Source organism: Phocoena sinus, chromosome 6, assembly GCF_008692025.1.
Source record: "Phocoena sinus isolate mPhoSin1 chromosome 6, mPhoSin1.pri, whole genome shotgun sequence".
NCBI lineage: Eukaryota > Metazoa > Chordata > Mammalia > Artiodactyla > Phocoenidae > Phocoena > Phocoena sinus.
Window position 1 is genome coordinate 97,549,976 of NC_045768.1, and position 19,339 is coordinate 97,569,314.

At 40.1% G+C, this 19,339-nt stretch overlaps 1 protein-coding gene across 5 annotated transcripts in view; it reads right to left on the reverse strand.

The window, feature by feature from the left end:
• Window positions 1-8,998: 8,998 nt before the first annotated feature.
• LOC116755299 (zinc finger protein OZF-like) overlaps window positions 8,999-19,339 on the reverse strand; it is a 29,147-nt gene continuing 18,806 nt past the window's right edge. For all 5 annotated transcript variants that reach the window (XM_032634541.1, XM_032634544.1, XM_032634540.1 and 2 more), the window contains 2 exons: window positions 16,195-16,287; window positions 8,999-11,435 (listed from right to left, as the gene is read on the reverse strand). In XM_032634541.1, the coding sequence (XP_032490432.1) occupies window positions 10,348-11,435; window positions 16,195-16,287 (1,181 nt within the window). In that variant the 3' untranslated portion in view covers window positions 8,999-10,347. The remainder of the gene's footprint in view (window positions 11,436-16,194; window positions 16,288-19,339) is intronic.

Sequence of the window (19,339 nt, forward strand, 5' to 3'; positions counted from 1 at the left end):
TCCCTACCCTTGGCAACCATGTCTGTTCTCTTTATCTATGAGTCTGCTTCTTTTGCTTATATGTCATATTTGTGTCATATTTTACATTCCATATGTAAGTAATATCATATGGTATTTGTCTTTCTCTTTTTGACTTACTTCACTTAGTATGATAATCTCCAGGTCCATCCATGTGGTTGTAAATGGCATTATTTCATTCTTTTTTTATGGCTGGGTAGTATCTGTTGTATATATGTACAACATCTTCTTTATCTATTCATCTATAGATGGACATTTATATAGGTTTTTTCCATGTCTTGGCTATTGTAAATAGTGCTGCTATGAACATAGGGGTGCATGTATCTTGTAGAATTAGTATTTTGTCTGGGTATATGTCCAGGAGTAGGACTGCTAGATGATACAGCAATTCTATTTTTAGCTTTTTTCCATACTGTCTTCCATTGTGGCTACACTAACGTACATGTCCACCAACAGTGTAGGAGGGTTACGTTTTCTCCATACTCCCTCCAACATTTGTTATTTGCAAACTTTTAATGATGGCCATTCTGACCAGTGTGAGGTGGTACCTCATTTTACTTTTGATTTGCATTTCTCTGATAATTAGGGATGATGAGCATCTTTTCGTGTGCTATTGGCCATCTGTATGTCTTCTTTGGAGAAGTTTCTATTTAGGTCTTCTGCCCACTTTTTGACTGGGTTGTTCGTGTTTTTGCTATTGAGTTGTATGAGCTGTTTGTATATTTTGGAAATTAAGCCCCTGTCAGTTGCATCATTTGCAAATATTTCCTCCCAGTCCATAGGTTGTCTTTTTGTTCTGTTTATGGTTTCCTTTGCTGTGCAAAAGCTTGTAAGTTTGATTAGGCCCCATTTGTTTGTTTTTTCTTTTATTTCTATTGCCTTGGTAGAGTGACCTAGGAAAACACTGTCACAATTTATGTCAGAGAATGTTTTGTCTATGTTCTGTTCTAGGAGTTTTATGGTGCCATGTCTTATAGTTAAGTCTTTAAGCCATCTTGAGTTTATTTTTGTGTATGGTGTAAGAGTGTGTTCTAACTTCACTGATTTACACGCAGCTGGCCAGCTTTCGCAGCACGACTTGCTAAAGAGACTCTTTCCTCCACTGTATATTCTTGCCTCCTTTGCTGAAGATTAATTGACCATATGTGAGTGGGTTTATTTCTAAGCTCTCTTTTCTGTTCCACTGATCCGTATGTCTGTCTTTATGCTTGAAGTAACACTCTTAATTCATCACACTAAGACATCCACAGTCATATACTGAACATTTCAAAACAACCAATATGTAGGTTCACACTTGCCACTATGACTCCATTTAAAATTAATTAATATACGTAAGTCCTATGATTTCACACAAGATGAATCATGACACAAAAGAAATCACATCCCGACACCCACAGTATCCCGTTAGGTTGGGGGACAAAGAGTTACAGCAGGAAGTGAGGCAGCCACTTAGAGAAGGCAAGTCTTGGTTGAATTTCCCCTTTCTTGGTGCCATGAGTTTCTGTTGCAGGGATATTTCACTCATCTAGGTTAGGACACAATAGTCCTGGCACGCTACTGCCTCAGTGGTTTCAGGGGTAAGCTTCCCTCCACCTTACCTATGGGAATACCCTTTCCTTGTGCCTTTGACCAGAGCTCCACCTTGGGCAGTGATAAGAGCCTTATGATTCAATCCCCCCTCCTTAGCTCTCCTTGGCGTGAGGTGTGGAAGATAGTTGATTATATTAACAGTTAATTAAGACCTTTATAATTAGTGGTCTAATCATTTTATTAGATCATATGGCCTTGACCATGCAGCTCTGGGAAAACTGGCAGTTGTGACACTTGGGGATGGGTACTGCTGACAACACATGGCAGAGGAATATGCAAAAACACAAAGCAGTGTCATGGACCTCCAGTAAGTGGTTGCTGCCTTCTCAAAGGGTGTTACCCAGCTGGGTTAGCCAGTCACTGATAAAGGGAACTCCCCTTGGTTACCTGCAAGTGCAATCATGCAATCCTGCTGGCTACGCCAGCAGGATATACTGGTCTCATTCTATTAATAGTGAGGTTACTGAGTAGGAATCCCTGAGGCACTCACCTAGGATGTACTACTGGTGGTGAGAAACCACAGACACCTCCGACCAGAGCCAATGTTGTGGCTGGACCAGCCTGTGGTTATCATAATCATAGAATGCACCTGAGCAAGAAATCATTAGCGAGCTCTGAAGAACAACAGGTCCTGGAGAGTACAGGGCATACCTGAGGGCCACACAGTGAGTTAGATATATAGGCATGGAGCACGGACCTGGGGTTCTGTCTTTATTAGGGTCTGGGGGTAGGGGTGTGTCTATGGTTCTGTGAGTTCACTCTTTCTTGGCAAAATTTTTTTTTTTTTTTTTTTTTTTTTTGCGGTACACGGGCCTCTCAGTGCTGTGGCCTCTCCTGTTGCGGAGCACAGGCTCCGGACGCACAACCTCAGCGGCCATGGCTCATGGGCCCAGCCGCTCCACGGCATGTGGGATCTTCCTGGACCGGGGCACAAACCCGTGTCCCCTGCATCGGCAGGTGGACTCTCAACCACTGCACCACCAGGGAAGCCCTTTCTTTGCAAATTTAAAGTATAAGAGCAGGAATTAGGGTGCAGAAGGGGAGAAGCAGGGTCATTCAAATGGAGAGTCATCTAGGTTACCCAAAACTTTCTAAAGGGAAACTTCATGGGTTTTTTTTTTGTACTTCTAATGTGTTTCAGTGAAATACCTATCTAGAACTGACTGTGCAAATCTTAATTCTATAATCCATATATTGTCTGCCTTTGTAATTTGTATGATGGAGTCCCAAATAGTATGCTCTGACTTATCCAGTGTTGGTACATGACACACCTTTGAGGGCATGGACTTGTTTCCAGACTCCATGTGCTCAAGTCTAAGGTCTCCTATGGGATATTGGGTAGGACACTTAACCTCACTTAAATCGTATGTTCATCTGAAAAATGTGTATAATATATTGACAGCCTCATGAGGCTATTATGAAGTGTGAAGACGTTAATCTATATAAAAGGAGTGGCAATGTGCCATTGCAAGTGTTTTACAAGTGTTAGGTGGTGGTGGTGTTACTATCATCAAATTTACATGGAAGATAAAATAGGAAGTTTTAACAGATTCAGTTCATTGGCTGTCCAGGACCCAATCCCTGCTTATTCTTCGGGGGCAGACAAACATCTGCCCCAGAAGATACAGAGTTAAGGCCTATTTGCTGGATTAACCTGAGGATACACATCAAACCTGTGGGCATCACAGTTTCTCTCCTGAGTTTATTCCAGCCACCTCCAAATGGTCCACTTGCCTCTAATGTTAGCATCTTTAATACATTTTCTGCAAAACAGCCACAATGATCTTTTAAAATATGCAATGTCTTGGGCTTCCCTGGTGGCGCAGTGGTTGAGCGTCTGCCTGCCGATGCAGGGGACACGGGTTCGTGCCCCGGTCCGGGAGGATCCCACATGTCGCGGAGCGGCTGGGCCCGTGAGCCATGGCCGCTGAGCCTGTGCGTCTGGAGCCTGTGCTCCGAAACGGGAGAAGCCACAACAGTGAGAGGCCCGCGTACCGCAAAAAAAAAAAAAAAACGCAATGTCTTTAGACTTCTGGGCTGCTAGTGACAGAGTACTTAGTACACAACTGGTACTAATTCAGTCAAAGACAAGTAATAATGAACAAAATATGTCATGCCAGTATTTTCAGTCATGCATAACCAGGCAATTGCTTTTTGTTATGGGGGCACATTCTTGATCCACAGAAATTATCTAAACTAAAGATCAGAAAGAGAAATAGGCTGAGAAACAAGTGAACACTGTATCAATGATCTGTGAGAAAATACTAGTGATCGAATGTGTGTGGTTAAGACATAGAGAAAAATGGTAAAATATCTGAAGAAATAATTCTTGAAAATTTCCAAAATTTGGTGACAAAATTACTTTTTGTATCCAAGAATCTCAAAATCAAAGCAACATAAATATGAAGAAAATATGTAGATACACAACAGAAAAACTTCAAAACCTAAACATGAGAAGAAAAATTTTAAAGCAGCCAAAGGGTTTTCTGAGGCTAACCACTGAGGTGTGGTGGATCATCTACTCACATAAAAAACAAACAAACAAAAAAAAACCCAACAACAACAGCAAAAAAGCCGATTTAACTGGAGAAAATTGTCTTTAAAATATTATTAAAAGTTTCTGGATATTGTCTGTAGTGCATATCGTAAAGGGAAAAACACAGATTTGAGAAAATCTAAATTTTACTAAGAACAGCCAGAGTCTGAAATATGAATGCATTTCTTTCCCCTTCTCCCACCCCACAGATCTTGGCTGTGGGCATGCTAATCTGAGCAGATTCAAACCAGCAAATGGGCTCCATTCCCCCATTTCAGAATTCTGCATTTTTACCTCAGGAGGGGCAGGACATGGAATTTCTCATTTCTGCCCGCCCGGGGCTGCAGAAGCTCTTTCTTGCAGACACAGCAGTGAATATCCCCACCCAGACAGTACACATGGGATGGAAGCTCTACTCCAGGTACAGTAAGTCAAAATTATTTGAGTCCTGATAAACCTCACAGTAGCTCATGGGGTGGAGTATCCACACAGGGAAGGGCAATCCAAGAAGACTAGCCATTACAGCCCCTATCCAGCATGTTTGCAGAGCATGCCTGTCATTCCAGGAGAAGCAGGATACTGCCTGAACCCAGTTCCAGAGCAGTGATGCAGAGGTTTTACCTGGGAAGGAGAGGCATTTGGAATAGCTCCTCAGTTTTGCCTTGAGGAAGTGCATCAGAGCAGGGATAATGCAAGCCTAGCAGCATTATCAAAAACCGTGGAGACGGTGTGTTCATGTTTCCACTCCAACATGCGAAGAGCCTTGAAATTGTCAGTCCCATCTTCACAACAATGAAGAAAATCTAACAAATAAAGTGAACAACTACACTTCTTGGATCTATCAGACAACTGAGGTTGTTAGGGGAAACAGTGATTAAAACTGCCCACCCTAGTCACGTACCACAGTAACCATTCACATGAGTTATTTTATGACAGGAGATCCTGGTAAGGAACATGGAGCTAACAAGCTACCAACCAGAAGAATTAGGGAAAGGTCAAAAGGAGAGAGGAGACTCCAGTCCATTATGTCCTACCAACCTCCCAGAATCCGCCTCACTGGAATCCATCTGGGCTGAGCGATGCACATGTCACCAGGAAGGGCCCTGAGTCAGAATGTTTGGCCAGAGACAACGCGGAAAATAATCCTATCGCCATAAAACCCGAGACTGCGAGCCACATGGCAGAGCAGTTCACCTGGGTTCCCTTACCCTCCTGCGCTTCACCCAGGTGCCCCTTCCCAATAAAGTCTCTTGCTTTGTCAGCACGTGTGTCTCCTCGGACAATTCATTTCCGAGTGCTAGACAAGAGCCCGTTCTCGGGCCCTGGAAGGGGTCCCCCTTGCTGCAACAAGGTCACTGGGAAAACAATTGCCCCAAAAGAGGTGAATACAGAGAAACACAGCTTGCCAAGGGAAGAAGCTGCTAAAGCCAGAAACTGGTAGGTAAAATATAATCAAACTGCTGGAGCTTGAGTATGGACTAGCTTGAGATTTAGAAACTCCTGTGAGCCTCTTCTTAGGGGAAATGCCAGACGTTCATGAGTTTTACCTCAAGGAGCCCCACCAAGTTCTCCTGATGACGGTCGGAGAAAAATCCCCTCGTGTTTCCAGCAGGAGGGGGAAAAAAGCCATTTTTAATATATACAGAGCATACTGTTCTGTGCCTGTTCTTAAGGAAAACTACTTTGAATTAATCTAACTCATGTAGGGGAAGGAAAACACTCAACTCCAAGCCTCCCTGTTTCTCACACCTACAGGAAACAAAAAGCTGAGAAGCACTTGAGAAGGATACATCCCAGGGGCACAGGTCAAGTAAAAGACTGATATGTAATCATAGAATGCTTCCCCTCCCCCCACACCTATCAACTCATTAACAGGATTCTTGCATAAAAGAGGATTACAGCTGAAAGAACTGCAAGATTTAGACTCTGAGGAGGAAATTCTAGGGAAACTCAAAGACAATCAAGAACAGAAAAACAAGCATATTAGAGGAAATTGATTTAGACACCTACAGGTATAGCAAACAGTGAACAGTGCAGTAAACATGCTAGCATAAGTCCTAGCAAGATAAACATAACCCTCTCACTGAAGTCCCAATAAATTATGTCTGGCTTTCAGCCAAAAATTACAATGTATTACAAGACAAGAAAAAATACAGTATGTAGAGACAAGGCAAGCAAGAAAACCAGACTTACATATGACAGATTTTGGAATTATCAGACTGGAATTTTAAAATATGATTAATAGGCTAAAGGCTCTATTGCAAAAAAAAAGGACGACACGCAAACACAAATGGACATTAGGAGAACAGAGATTAAAACTGTAGGAAAGGGACTTCCCTGGTGGTCCAGTGGTAAAGAATCCTCCTTCCAATCAGGGGACGAGGGGTTCGATCCTTGGTCAGGGAACTAAGATCCCACATGCCGCAGGGCAACTAAGCCTGTGTGCCACAACTACTGAGCTCATGCACCTCAACTACAGCCCACATGCCGAAAACTAGAGAGCCCACGCGTTATGGAACCCCCGCGCCACAACTACAGAGCCCATGCGCCCTGGAGCCTATGCTCCACAACTAGAGAAGAGAAAACCCACATGCCACAACTAGAGAGAAGCCCGCACACCACAACAAAGAGCCCATGCGCTGAAATGAAAGATCCCACGTGCCGCAACTGAGACCCGATGCAGCCAAAAATAAATAAATATTTATATATTTTTAAAAACCTCTAGGAAAGATCCTAAAGGAAAAGTTAGTAGTTAAAAACACTACAGCAGGGATTTCCCTGGTGGCTCAGTGGTTGGGAATCCGCCTGCCAAAGCAAGGGACACAGGCTCAATCCCTGGTCCAGGAAGATCCTACATGCCGCAGAGCAACTAAGCCAGTGTGCCACAACTACTGAGCCTGCGCTCTAGAGTCCACGAGCCACAACTACTGAAGCCCACATGCCTAGAGCCCGTGCTCTGCAACAAGAGAAGCTACCACGATGAGAAGCCCACACACTGCAACAAGGAGTAGCCCCTGCTCACCGCAACTAGAGAAAGCCCGTGCGCAGCAACAAAGACCCAATGCAGCCAAAAATAAATAAATAAAAAGCAAATTTATATATAAAAAAAAGAACACTACAGCAGAAATGAAAATACCTTTGATGGGCTCCCAAGTAGCCTGGACACAGCAGAGGAACAATCAATGAACTTCAAGATGGAAACAGCAAATTGAAGTACAAGAGGAATAAAAGGAAAAAAAACCAGACAGAACACCCAAGGGATGTGTGGACAATTACAAAGGAAGCAACATATGTATAATGAGGATACCAAAAGAAGAAGGCAAAAACAAATGAAATATTTTAAATAATAATGGCTGAGTTTTTCAAAATTAGTGACAGACTCCCACCACAGATCCAGGAAGCCATCGGATACCAAGCCATATATAAATAAAACTATCTAGGAATATGCTGTTCAAACTTCCAGCATATAGAGTATTATTTGAAAGCTACCTGAATTACCTTTAAGTGTATAGTGTACTCTGGGGCAACTACTAAAGCTTTAAAAATGATAATTGGTATATCAAGAGGAAAGAAAATGCAATCACATAAAATGCACAGTTAAAATTACACAAGGCAAGGCTTCCCTGGTGGCGCAGTGGTTGAGAGTCCGCCTGCTGATGCAGGGGACACTGGTTCATGCCCTGGTCCGGGAAGATGCCACATGCCACAGAGCGGCTGGGCCCGTGAACCATGGCTGCTGAGCCTGCGTGTCCGGAGCCTGTGCTCTGCAATGGGAGAGGCCACAACAGTGAGAGGCCCACGTACCGCAAAAAAAAAAAAAAATTTACACAAGGCAGAAAAAGAGAAGAATGAAAAAGTACAATGAATAAATATTTTAAAACAGGGCAGATATATGTGAATTATCTAAATATACCAATGAAAAAACAATCTCAGAGTGGATTAAAAAAAGACCCAAATATATGCTATCTATACAAAACCCCTTTGAATGTAAAAAGATATATTAAAAGTAAAGGGATGAAGGGAATTCCTGGTGGTCCAGTGGTTAAAATTCCACCTTCCAATGCAGGGCACATGGGTTCGATCCCTGGTTGGGGAACTACGATCTCACATGCCACAGGGCAACTAAGCCTGTGCACCGCAACTACTGAGCCCGCATACTCTGGAGCCTGTGTGCCACAACTAGAGAGAAGCCTGCGAGCCGCAACGAAGAGAACACGCACCGCAACAAAGGGTCTGGCAAGCCGCAACTAAGCCAAATAAATAAATAAAATTTTAAAAGCCATTAAAAAAAAACAAAACAAAAGTAAACTACAGTAGCTTTATTACTTTCAGACAAAGCTGAATTAACAAAAGGAAAATTATCAGGAATAAAGAGGAGCATTACATAATGATAAAGGGGTAGATTCAGCAGAAGACAGAACAAGCCTTAAGAGTATGTGTTTAAAAACATGAAAATAGGAGGCAAGAACTGGGACTTCCCTGGTGGCACAGTGGTTAAGAATCTGCCTGCCAGTGCAGAGGACATGGGTTTGAGCCCTGGTCCAGGAAGATCCCACATGCCGCAGAGTGACTAAGCCCATGCGCCACAACTACTAAGCCTGCTTCGCAACAAGAGAAGCCACAGCAATGAGAAGCCCGAGCACCGCAATGCTGAGTAGCCCCCGCTTGCCGCAACAAGAGAAAGTCCACGCGCAGCAATAAAGACCCAACGCAACCAAAAATAAATAATTTTTTTAAAAAAGAACTGAAAACAATTATAGTTTGAGATTTCAACAAACTTCCATTTGTACTTACTGGATTCATCAGTCGAAACAAGGACACAGTTGAACTGAGCAGCACCATCAGTCAATGGGATCTAATCAACATTTATAGAATACTTTATTCTACAACAGCAGAATACACATTTTTAAGCTCAGATGGCACTTTGATTGAGATAGACAATATTGTGGGTCACAATGCACAATTCAAAAGACAATGAAGCTAGAATTAATTAAAAAAACAGCCAGAAATATCAAAACATTTGCAGACTGAACAACACACTTCTAAATAACATTTAGATCAAAAGAGTCCCAGATAATTTTAAATTATTTTGAAAAGAGAATGGAAATACAACTTCTTTTTCCGTTTACAGGGTAAATAGTGAGTACCACTGTTCACAGCAACTCAGTTGAATCAGATTTGTTCTCCCAACGACTGTGCGTATGACTTTTGCAAAATGAATATAATGTTCACACTAAATGCACTGGTGACCCTGAGACAATAAAAGTCTTGCAGAAAACATTGTTTGGCTTCTTTCCTGAAGAGGCAATTCAGTAACAACTGTATATCTTTTATACACTGGCCAGAAGACAGTAAGAGAAAATAGGAACATGAGGTATTTTAACTATCCAAATGTATCCTCTAACATGTTTACATAATGATAGTTTTTACATAAAAAGTGCATAATTCCCACTACCCTCATGTTGGATTCCAGTACAATTAAATTGAAGGTGGTCTTTGGGGAGAAAAGTTTTCCTCATCCATTACCTTCACAGGATGTTTTTCGAACACCCACTGAGTAGTCTGGTGGAAAAACTGTTCATAAGTGATTAATTTCAAGGATTTACCTCTTGTGTGAGTCCTCTAATGTCCAATGAGGGCTGAAATCTGGTTGAAACACTATCCATACACAATGCACATGAGGGATTTCTCTGTGAGTTTTGTTGATTGATTTCTCGAAGAGAAAATTTCCAGGTTTATTATATTCATTGCTCTTCCCCTGAGTTCTCTGATGCTGCACTTACAGTCAAAGTTTCCCCATATCCATTACATTCATAGAGTTTCTCAGTCTGATGTGTCCTAAGACCTGACTTCTGGCTAAAAGCTTTCCCATATTCATCATGTTAATGGGATTTCCCCGTGTGACTTCTCTGATGTGTTCTTAGGCCTGGGTTGCTGCTTTAAGTTTTCTAAAGTTTACTGCGTTGATAAGGTTTCTCCCACGTGGGGACTGTCTGATGTACTCTGAGGTTCAGTTTATAGGGGAAAACTTTCTCACGTTCATTACTAATAGGATTTCTTCCCAGTGTGAGTTCTCTGAAACCTTTAGGACTGGCATCTAGTTAAAGCTTTCTCACATTCAACCCATTCATTGGGTTTCTCCTCCGTGAATTCGCTGATGCAGAGGTAGATGAGAATTTTCACAGAAGGATTTTCCACACTTACTACACTGTTAAGGTTTTTGTTCTGTGTGAATTTTGATGCCGAGTGAGGTGAGACTTCCTAGAGAGACATTTTCCACATGTATTACACTCATAGGGTTTCTCCCCTGTGTGATTTCTCTGATGTCTTTTTAGGGTTGACTTATGGCTAAAAGCTTTCCCACACTCACTACATTCATAAGGTTTCTCCCCTGTATGAGTTCTCTGATGTTCTCTGAGGTTTGACATGTGGGTAAAAGTTTTCTCACATTCATTACATGCATAAGGTCTCTCCCCACTATGAGTTCTCTGATGTCCAGTGAGGTATGACTTCCTATAGAAAAATATTCCACACTCATTACATTCATAGGGTTTCTCCCCTGTGTGAATTCTCTGATGCACAACGAGGTATGACTTCCTACAGATAGATTTTCCACACTCACTACATTCATAGCGTTTTGCCCCTGTGTGACTACTCTGATGCTCAGTGAGGTGAAACTTTGTATAGAAGACTTTTCCACATTTAGTACACTCATAGGGTTTCTCACCTGTGTGACTTCTCTGATGTCTTTTTATGGTTGACTTATGGCTAAAAGCTTTCCCGCACTCACTACATTCATACGGTTTCTCCCCTGTATGAGTTCTCTGATGATCTCTGAGGTGTGACGTGTGGGTAAAAGTTTTCTCACATTCATTACATGCATAAGGTCTCTCCCCAGTATGAGTTCTCTGATGTCCAATGAGGTAATACTTCCTAGAGAAGGATTTTCCACATTCTTTACATCCATAGGGTTTCACCCTTATTTGAGTTCTCTGATGTACACTAAAGGTAGACTGAGTGGGCGAGGTTTGCCAAAATATGGTATCATGACGGAAGCTCCCTTTTGTGTCACATTTCTGGGGAATGATAAGGGCTGCATCAGGGCTTAAGTTTCCTCCAATTTCAAAGGTCTTTATTTCTGAGTGAGTGCTCTGATGTTCTCTGCAGTGTAACTCCTGGCGGAAAGTCTTCTCAACTGTGTCTTTATTCTGAAGTTGAGCAAAAAAGTCTTCCTGCAAGTATTTTCCTTGATTTGCCAGACTTTTCTCTAAGAGGTTATCAAGTTTGCTGTCTTATAAAATAAAGAAAATTACAATGTCTTATGAACATTAAACACATTTCTTATAGGATGCAGCCTTTATATATATGTGCTATATTGTATTTAATTATTTGCTTTCTAGGCACCAAGTCTCCCTGAAATAAACATTCCAAATGTTTATACTATTCCTATACTCCTTGAGAAAAAAGGGCAACAAAATTATGATGATTATTACTATATAGTTGCCCATTTTAAAAATAAGGAAATGAATGGTAAATAGATAATAGGACTCTCAAAAGTGGTTCACTCAGGAAATCTGAAAATGAGAGACTGGGATGACTGATTATGAGCAGTAGGTAGACTTGTAAGAAAAATCAGTTAACAAGGGTTTTCAAATGATAGATCAAAGAAGGGATTGGACTGAGGAAGAATAACAACGTCCAGGTCCTTATACTTCCAACTAGAGATTACAGTGGGAAGTCTACAAGCTTCCGGCTGGAGTCCCCCCTTTTCTATTCTAAACACATCAACACTAAAATAAATTTATAATTGCACTAATTTTCTCCTGATTATAGAAACAATTCTATAGCTCAAGCTCAAATCCTCCTGGAGTTATTCACAGAAATACAAATGTACAAGAAGTGTAAAAGTGATGAGAGGTAAAACCATAATTTGACCTAGAATGAATTCACTTCTATATGCTGGCTCTAATGCCTTAGTTTACTATACCAGGGTTGTTCAACAACAAACCTCTCTTGAACATCAAATCATAAGTTTCCACTTTCACTATGATTACTCACTCTCTTGAAACTAGTCTTAACCATGACTAATCTCTATATAAGCATTCCACCTACTTCTCAACATACTTAGTTTCTATTAGCTGAGATCCTTAAATAGCATGTTTCAACCTGTTTCCAAAAGCCTATTTAGAAATACCCTTTTTATTCATTTCACATAAAAGTTTCTTTCATGTGTGTGACTCATCTTACCTAGGCTATTTTAACCTTTGATGTAAAATGCCAGCCCTATGCTAAAACCTAAGGTGGCACTGAACACACTACTCTAAATACAACAGAAAACAGGAGTTAAGTGGCATCATTCTGGAAAACAGCTTTTTTTTTTTAACAACTCCAGGCACATCAGATATTCTAGCTACCATTTTACAACTCCATATTTTCCAATCTAGCCTGGCCAGGCTATTTGTCTCCTATCAGTGGTTCCTTATCTACAATAATATTTTTCAGTTTCAACATTTATCTTCTACTCACAATCCTTTCTCTAAGTAACTCTATATCCCAATTTAAGGATTAAAGATTAATCTAGATATCTTTTGAGGCAATACTATTCTCTAAACTTGACCAAGAAAATACCTTCTTAGAGCTCCCCAACACTAGTTTACACTCTCACAATAAGTACTGCCTATACCATTCATCTTAACAATGAATAGATGGAGAGCACACGTGCACATTGAGGCACACACATTTTTAAGCAAATTATTATCACTTAAATCAGGATTCATCTTAAAATTAATGGCATGTTGACAGTTTTTTAGCTACCCCTAAAATAATGGTTCCTCTTTCAACTGATACCTTCTTAGAGCCTATAAAATATATTTCATGCAGCTTTGTGCTCCTAAATCTGAAACAGAACTCTCATTCTCTGATTATTTTTGCACTCCTCTGTGGTATGATATAAATTAGTAGTCCTTAAAAATGCACTATGGAACTTTGCTGGTGGTGCAGTGGTTAAGAATCTGCCTGCCAATGCAGGGGAAAAGGGTTTGAGCCCTGGTCCGGGAAGATCTCACATGCTGCAGAGCAACTAAGCCTGTGCGCCACAACTACTAAGCCTGCACTCTAGAGCCCGTGAGCCACAACTACTGAAGCCCATGTGCCTAGAGCCTGTGCTCTGCAACAAGAGAAGCCCGTGCACCACAATGAAGTGTAGCCCCCGCCCGCTGCAACTAGAGAAAGCCTGTGCACAGCAACAAAGACCCAATGCAGCCAAAAAAAAAAAATATACACGTACATATATATATATATATATATATATATATATATATATACATATTTTTTTAAATGCAGTATGTTTCAGAGCTACCCAGACCACTCTCAGTTACACTGGCTTAGTCAAAGAAATTTGACTGCTGCATCAATACGTATGAAATACCTCTCTCCAACCTTATGGTCAATCCAATGTAACTACACAATATTAATTATATATAATGTCCCAGAAGAGGCAGGAATAAAGTAGGGAATATTCTTTTCTGGTGCATTATAATACACCAAATAATTTACCCACACACATTCATTTTAAGTACATCTTAATTTTTGTATGTGTGTATGTTTTAACATTCTGTTCCAAATAACAAGATACTATTCAGTTTTTTGTTTCTGACCATTATTTATATGGCATTTTTCTACCAACAGACTTTTGCTGCTTGATTTCATATGCATAATTTTCATTTTAGCTTCATAGACCATGGTTGTCCTGCAGTGCGTAATATTCCATTGTATTATTATATCATGATTTAACTTTAAGTTCACATGTAAATTAGTATTGAGGTTCCTTCCAAAATTGGGCTTTTTACAAATGTTGTATGAAAAGTATCTTATTTTGTTTCCCAGTGAAAATGTATAGGAAACTCTAGAAGATAAACCTGGGAGTGAAACTACTGAGTCGTGGGGAACAGGTATGTTAAAATTTAAAGAAAATGCTAATCTGTTTTCCCAAATACCAATTAATACCGCTCCTGCCTTGTTGATGATTCCCTGCACATCATCATACTCTTGGAATCATAAAACTTCTCCATGTTTGAAAATTGAGTGGGAAGAACATCATACTACAGTGTGATCTGATCTGAATTTGTGCTTCCCAGAGTAAGCTTTTTTTTTTTTTTCATCTATGCCCTTCATCCCCTTCTTTGAGAAATGACTCTTTATGGACTTTGACTCTTTTTTAAATGGGTTGCTTACCTTTTTACTAACAATTTTAGTAGTTTAATATTTAACATACATTTGAATCCCAAGTTTTTGTCTCAGGTACTGAATCAGAAAATAAAATATTTTAAATATCTGCTCTCAGAGAGCTTATATTCCAGTGGAAAGAGACAGAGGGAAAAATTCATACTTCACAATAGTATATTAGGTGTTGAGTGGTTGGGAGAAAAATGAAACAGAAAAAAGGAGGAAGTAAGACTATTTGACACAGGAGTGACATTTAAAATACGATAGTCATGGAAGGCCATACTAAGGAGATATCTGTCTTAAGAGCTGAATTCCTTACGTATTATAGAAATAAATTCTTTCTGAGGTATATTTATAACAAATATCATTTCCCACTGTTTGATTTGTCTCCTCATGGCTATAAAAATATGAAACTTAGCATAAATATACATACAACTATTCTGTCCATGATAAGAAATAGTACAGAGTGACCACCCATGGAATTATCATTCTCATAAAGAAACAGAATATGACTGGATCAGAAAAACATCAGGTCTTTCTTAAGCACAAGTTTCTGCATCATTACACGTCACATCACTCATAAAATGTATAGTAATTAATTACTCTCATTTCTGTGCTGTTTTACAACTCTCTTTTAGAGGCCTTAAGAATTTGGACGTTTAGAAAAAATATATTCAATATCGGAAAAGTAAGATGTAACAAAAGTAATGAGATGTAATCCTGATGTTTTTCACATCTTGAAAAGCTAGGAAGCCAAATACATAACTTACAGCTGACAAATCAAGTAACGGTCACAATGATACTGAACAGGTAAAAACTAAGAGAGATTATAAAAGAAACTAAAGTTGGATGTTAAAAAATGGGAAGGAAGAGAAAGTAAGCATTTTAATTTCATAACCGTTTACACATCAGGTGATTACTAGACATTGTCTAAATAAATGGATCATTAAGCAATTGCATGAGATTATAAATTTTTATGGTCACACCTTAAGCCAAAGTACAACCTAACTATGTTATTAGGAGAAAAACACACTTATTCTAAAAAGAAAAGAAAGCAGGGCTATTACTGAAGAGCTTCTGTAACATTATACACAGAAACAGCATTTAGAAGTAACTGCCGATCAATATGAATGGGCTAATGTAAACTATTAAAAGAAAATGCTATTAGACTGTATTTGAGACATACCTAAAATTAATTTGGAAAATCAGAAATATAAAGTGGTAAATTAAGAAAACATATAAAAATAATTCAGGATTCACTAATCTCAGTCAAGGCTGAATTCAATTTTTCAAAGTTAAATTCAAGGTTTAATATAATGCCAAAAAAAATCTCATGAGTATTTTTTGAAATTTGATCAGCTCATTATTAAAACCTATCATAAAGGTGCTATAATCAATATGAAATGGTCTAGTGTAGAGATATTAAAGAGGCCACAGAAACAACAGAGAAACCAGGACCAAATACATGATTTACTGACTCTTGACTTCTAAAGTAACAATGCATAAAACTGAAGAAAATTCCCCATGTGAATGACTGCTAAATTGCATGTTTGAATGGAAATGTTTATATCATTTATATTTAGAATAATCATCTATGTATTTGGGTTTGTACTGTATCTTGAAGCTTACTATTTGCAAGATGAGAAAATCAATGTGCTAATATTCCATCCCTTTTCTTACACACTCATTTACATCATATTTGGTATACTCTTTACACACTTCAAGATATAAGTCCTCACAAAGAAAAGTGTTTAAACTATTTCACCTCTAACTGACCATTTTGGATCTAACTTCCCCTGGAGTTGTGTCTAAAGTACTCAACTCACCTGCATGGCTCTTGTTTAGAAATTCTTCCTCTAGTAACAATGGATCATCTTGCTCCAACTTGATGATTACATCTGGTTTTGTAAAATAATACCCTGTAAATGGGAAATAACATGGCATTTAGATCAGCTGAACTGGCTTTAATGCACATGAATGTGAAGGAAGGAATAGTTATAGGAGTAGCAAAGTGACGGTGCTCATTTGACCTTTCCTTTGGAGAGGAAACTACAATATAGTTTTTTTCTGAATCTAAAAAGGAATTGATCTCATTAAAGCCCTGAATCATAAGGGTACATAACACTGAGTCTACATGTACAGAGGTTTAAATAAGGCTCTGCACAGGAACTTCCAATCATGACCATCATGGTGTAAGAGGAATAATGGTACATGCCAATCAACTGGAAACCATACAAAATCAATAAAATAATGACCTTTAGGGATTACACATGAGACAATGGCACTGGAAAACAAGGACCTCTGAGAGAAGGGAAAGAAACAGAATTTCTAGGTTATGGTACAGAAAGAAGACACCAAATCACAGCCTGCTGAACTACAGAACGCAAAGTTCAGAGTTCAGGAAAGCCAAAACAATTAGAATTTCTGGAGTAAAATATTTCAGAGGAAAGAGGTACGCTGAGAGAGAGGCAGGAAGCTCTAACAGAAAGGTCACCTTGAGTAAAATTTGTATATTCATATAAGAAAGCTTCCAACAATGCAGGAAAAAGAACCCAAACACAATAGGTAGAAAAATTCCCAAGCATACACAGAGACAGGATGTTTGGAAAGAGTGGAAAGATCTTCTACTATGTGAGGTATTAGATGCTCTGTATCCAAGAGTATTATTGTCCTACTACTGTGACCAAGTTAGTCTTAAAGAATGCTCTAGACCTGAAATAACAAGCAAATACTGAGTTAATTTAAATGATTTACTTGAATTAAATTACATTAGGGGCTTCCCTGGTGGCGCAGTGGTTGAGAGCCCACCTGCCGATGCAGGGGACACGGGTTTGTGCCCCGGTCCGGGAAGATCCCACATGCCGCGGAGCGGTTAGGCCCGTGAGCCACGGCCACTGAGTCTGCGCGTCCGGAGCCTGTACTCCGCAACGGGAGAGGCCACAACAGTGAGAGGCCCGCGTACCGCAAAAAAAAAAAAAAAAAAATTACATTAGAAGCAAGCACTGAAAAGATTAAAATTATTCTCAACTAATTTACTACTCCCCCAAAAAATGCCCCAAAGAATTTAAACAAATATCACAAAATCTAGCAGCCAACAATGCAAAAATCACAATATGTAGCACACTATCAAAAATGACTAAGTATGGGGTGGGGAGCAGGAGACAAGATGGCGGAGTGGAAGAACTTGAGCTCACTTCCTCTCAAGAAAACATCAAAATCACAACTGCAATCAACCATTGACAAAAAAGACTTGAACCTACCAAACAAGATATTCTACACCCAAAGACAAAGAAGAAGCCAAAACGAGACGGTAGGAGGGGAGCTTCTGTGATATAATCAAATCCCATGCTCACTGGGTAGGTGGCCTACAAACTGGAAAATAATTATATCGCAGAGGTTTTCCCACAGGAGTGAGAATTCTGAGCCCCATGTCAGGCTCCCAAGCCTGTGGGTCTGGCATCAGGAGGAGGCACTGCCAGAGCATTTGGCTTTGAACACTAGTGGGGCTTGAGTTTAGGAGCTCCAAAGGACTGGAGGAAACAGAGATTCCATTCTTGGAGGACACACACAAGGTTTCATGTGCACTAGGAACCAGGGCAAAGCAGTGACTCCATAGGAGCCTGTGCCAGACATAGCTGTGGGTCTTGGAGGGTTTCTTGGAGAAACGGGGGTTGGCCGTGCCTGTCTGTGGGGGCAAGTACACTGCTGGCGGAGGCCTCAAGAAATAATCATCACCATGAGCTCTTCGGGAGATCGTCATCTTGGCACCAACAGCTGGCCCCAACCAACAGCCTACAGGCTCCAGTGCAGGGATGCCTCGGGCCAAACAACCAACAAGGTGGGAACACAGCCTCACCCACCAGCAGACAGGCTGCCTAAAGTCTTCCTAACCCCACAGCTGCCTCTAAACAAACCCCCTGACAAGGCCCTGACCACCAGAGGGACAAGACCCAGCTCCACCCACCAGTGGGCAGGCACCAGTCTCTCCAACCAGGAAGCCTACACAAGTCTCTGGACCAACCTCACCGACCAGGGGGCAGACACCAGAAGCAAAAGGAACTATAGTCCTTCAAACTGAGGAATGGAGACCACAAACACAGAAAGTTAGATAAAATAAGATAGCAGAGAAGTATGGCCCAGACGAAGGAACAAGATAAAACCACAGAATAACAACTAAGTGAAATAGAGATAGCCAACGTAACTGAAAAAGAACACAGAATAATGATAATAAAGATGATCCAAGATCTTGGGAAAAGAATGAGGCACAGATGAAGAAGATAGAAGAAATCTTTAATAATGCACTAGAAGCTTTGAGAAGGGAGTTGAACAATACAATAACTGAAATATAAATACATGAGAAGGAATCAATAGCAGGAAAAATGAGGCAGACTTACAAATAAGTGAGCTGGAAGACAGATTGTTGGAAATCACTGCTGCAGAACAGATAAAGAAAAAAGAATGCAAAGAAATGAGAACAGTCTAAGAGACCTCTGGGACAACATTATATGCACCAATATTCGCATTATAGGGGTTCCAGAAGAAGAGAGAGAGAAAGGGCCTGAGAAAGTATTTGAAGAGATAATAACTGAAGATTTCCCTAACATGGGAAAGGAAACAGTCACCCAAGTCCAGGAACTGCAGAGGCCCAGTCAGGATAAATCCAAGGAGGAACACACTGAGACACACATTAATCAAATTGACAAAAATTAAAGACAATGAGAAAGTATTAACAGCAACAAGGATAAGCAACAAATAACATACAACAAAATTCCCATAAAGTTATGAGCTGATTTTTCAGCAGAAACTCTGCAGGCCAGAAGGGAGTGGTATGATATACTGAAAGCGATGAAAGGGAAGAATCTACAACCAAGAATCCTCTACCCAGCAAGGCTCTCGTTCAGATTCAATGGAGAAATCAAAAGCTTTACAGACAAGCAAAACCTGAGAGAATTCAGCACCGCCAAACTACCT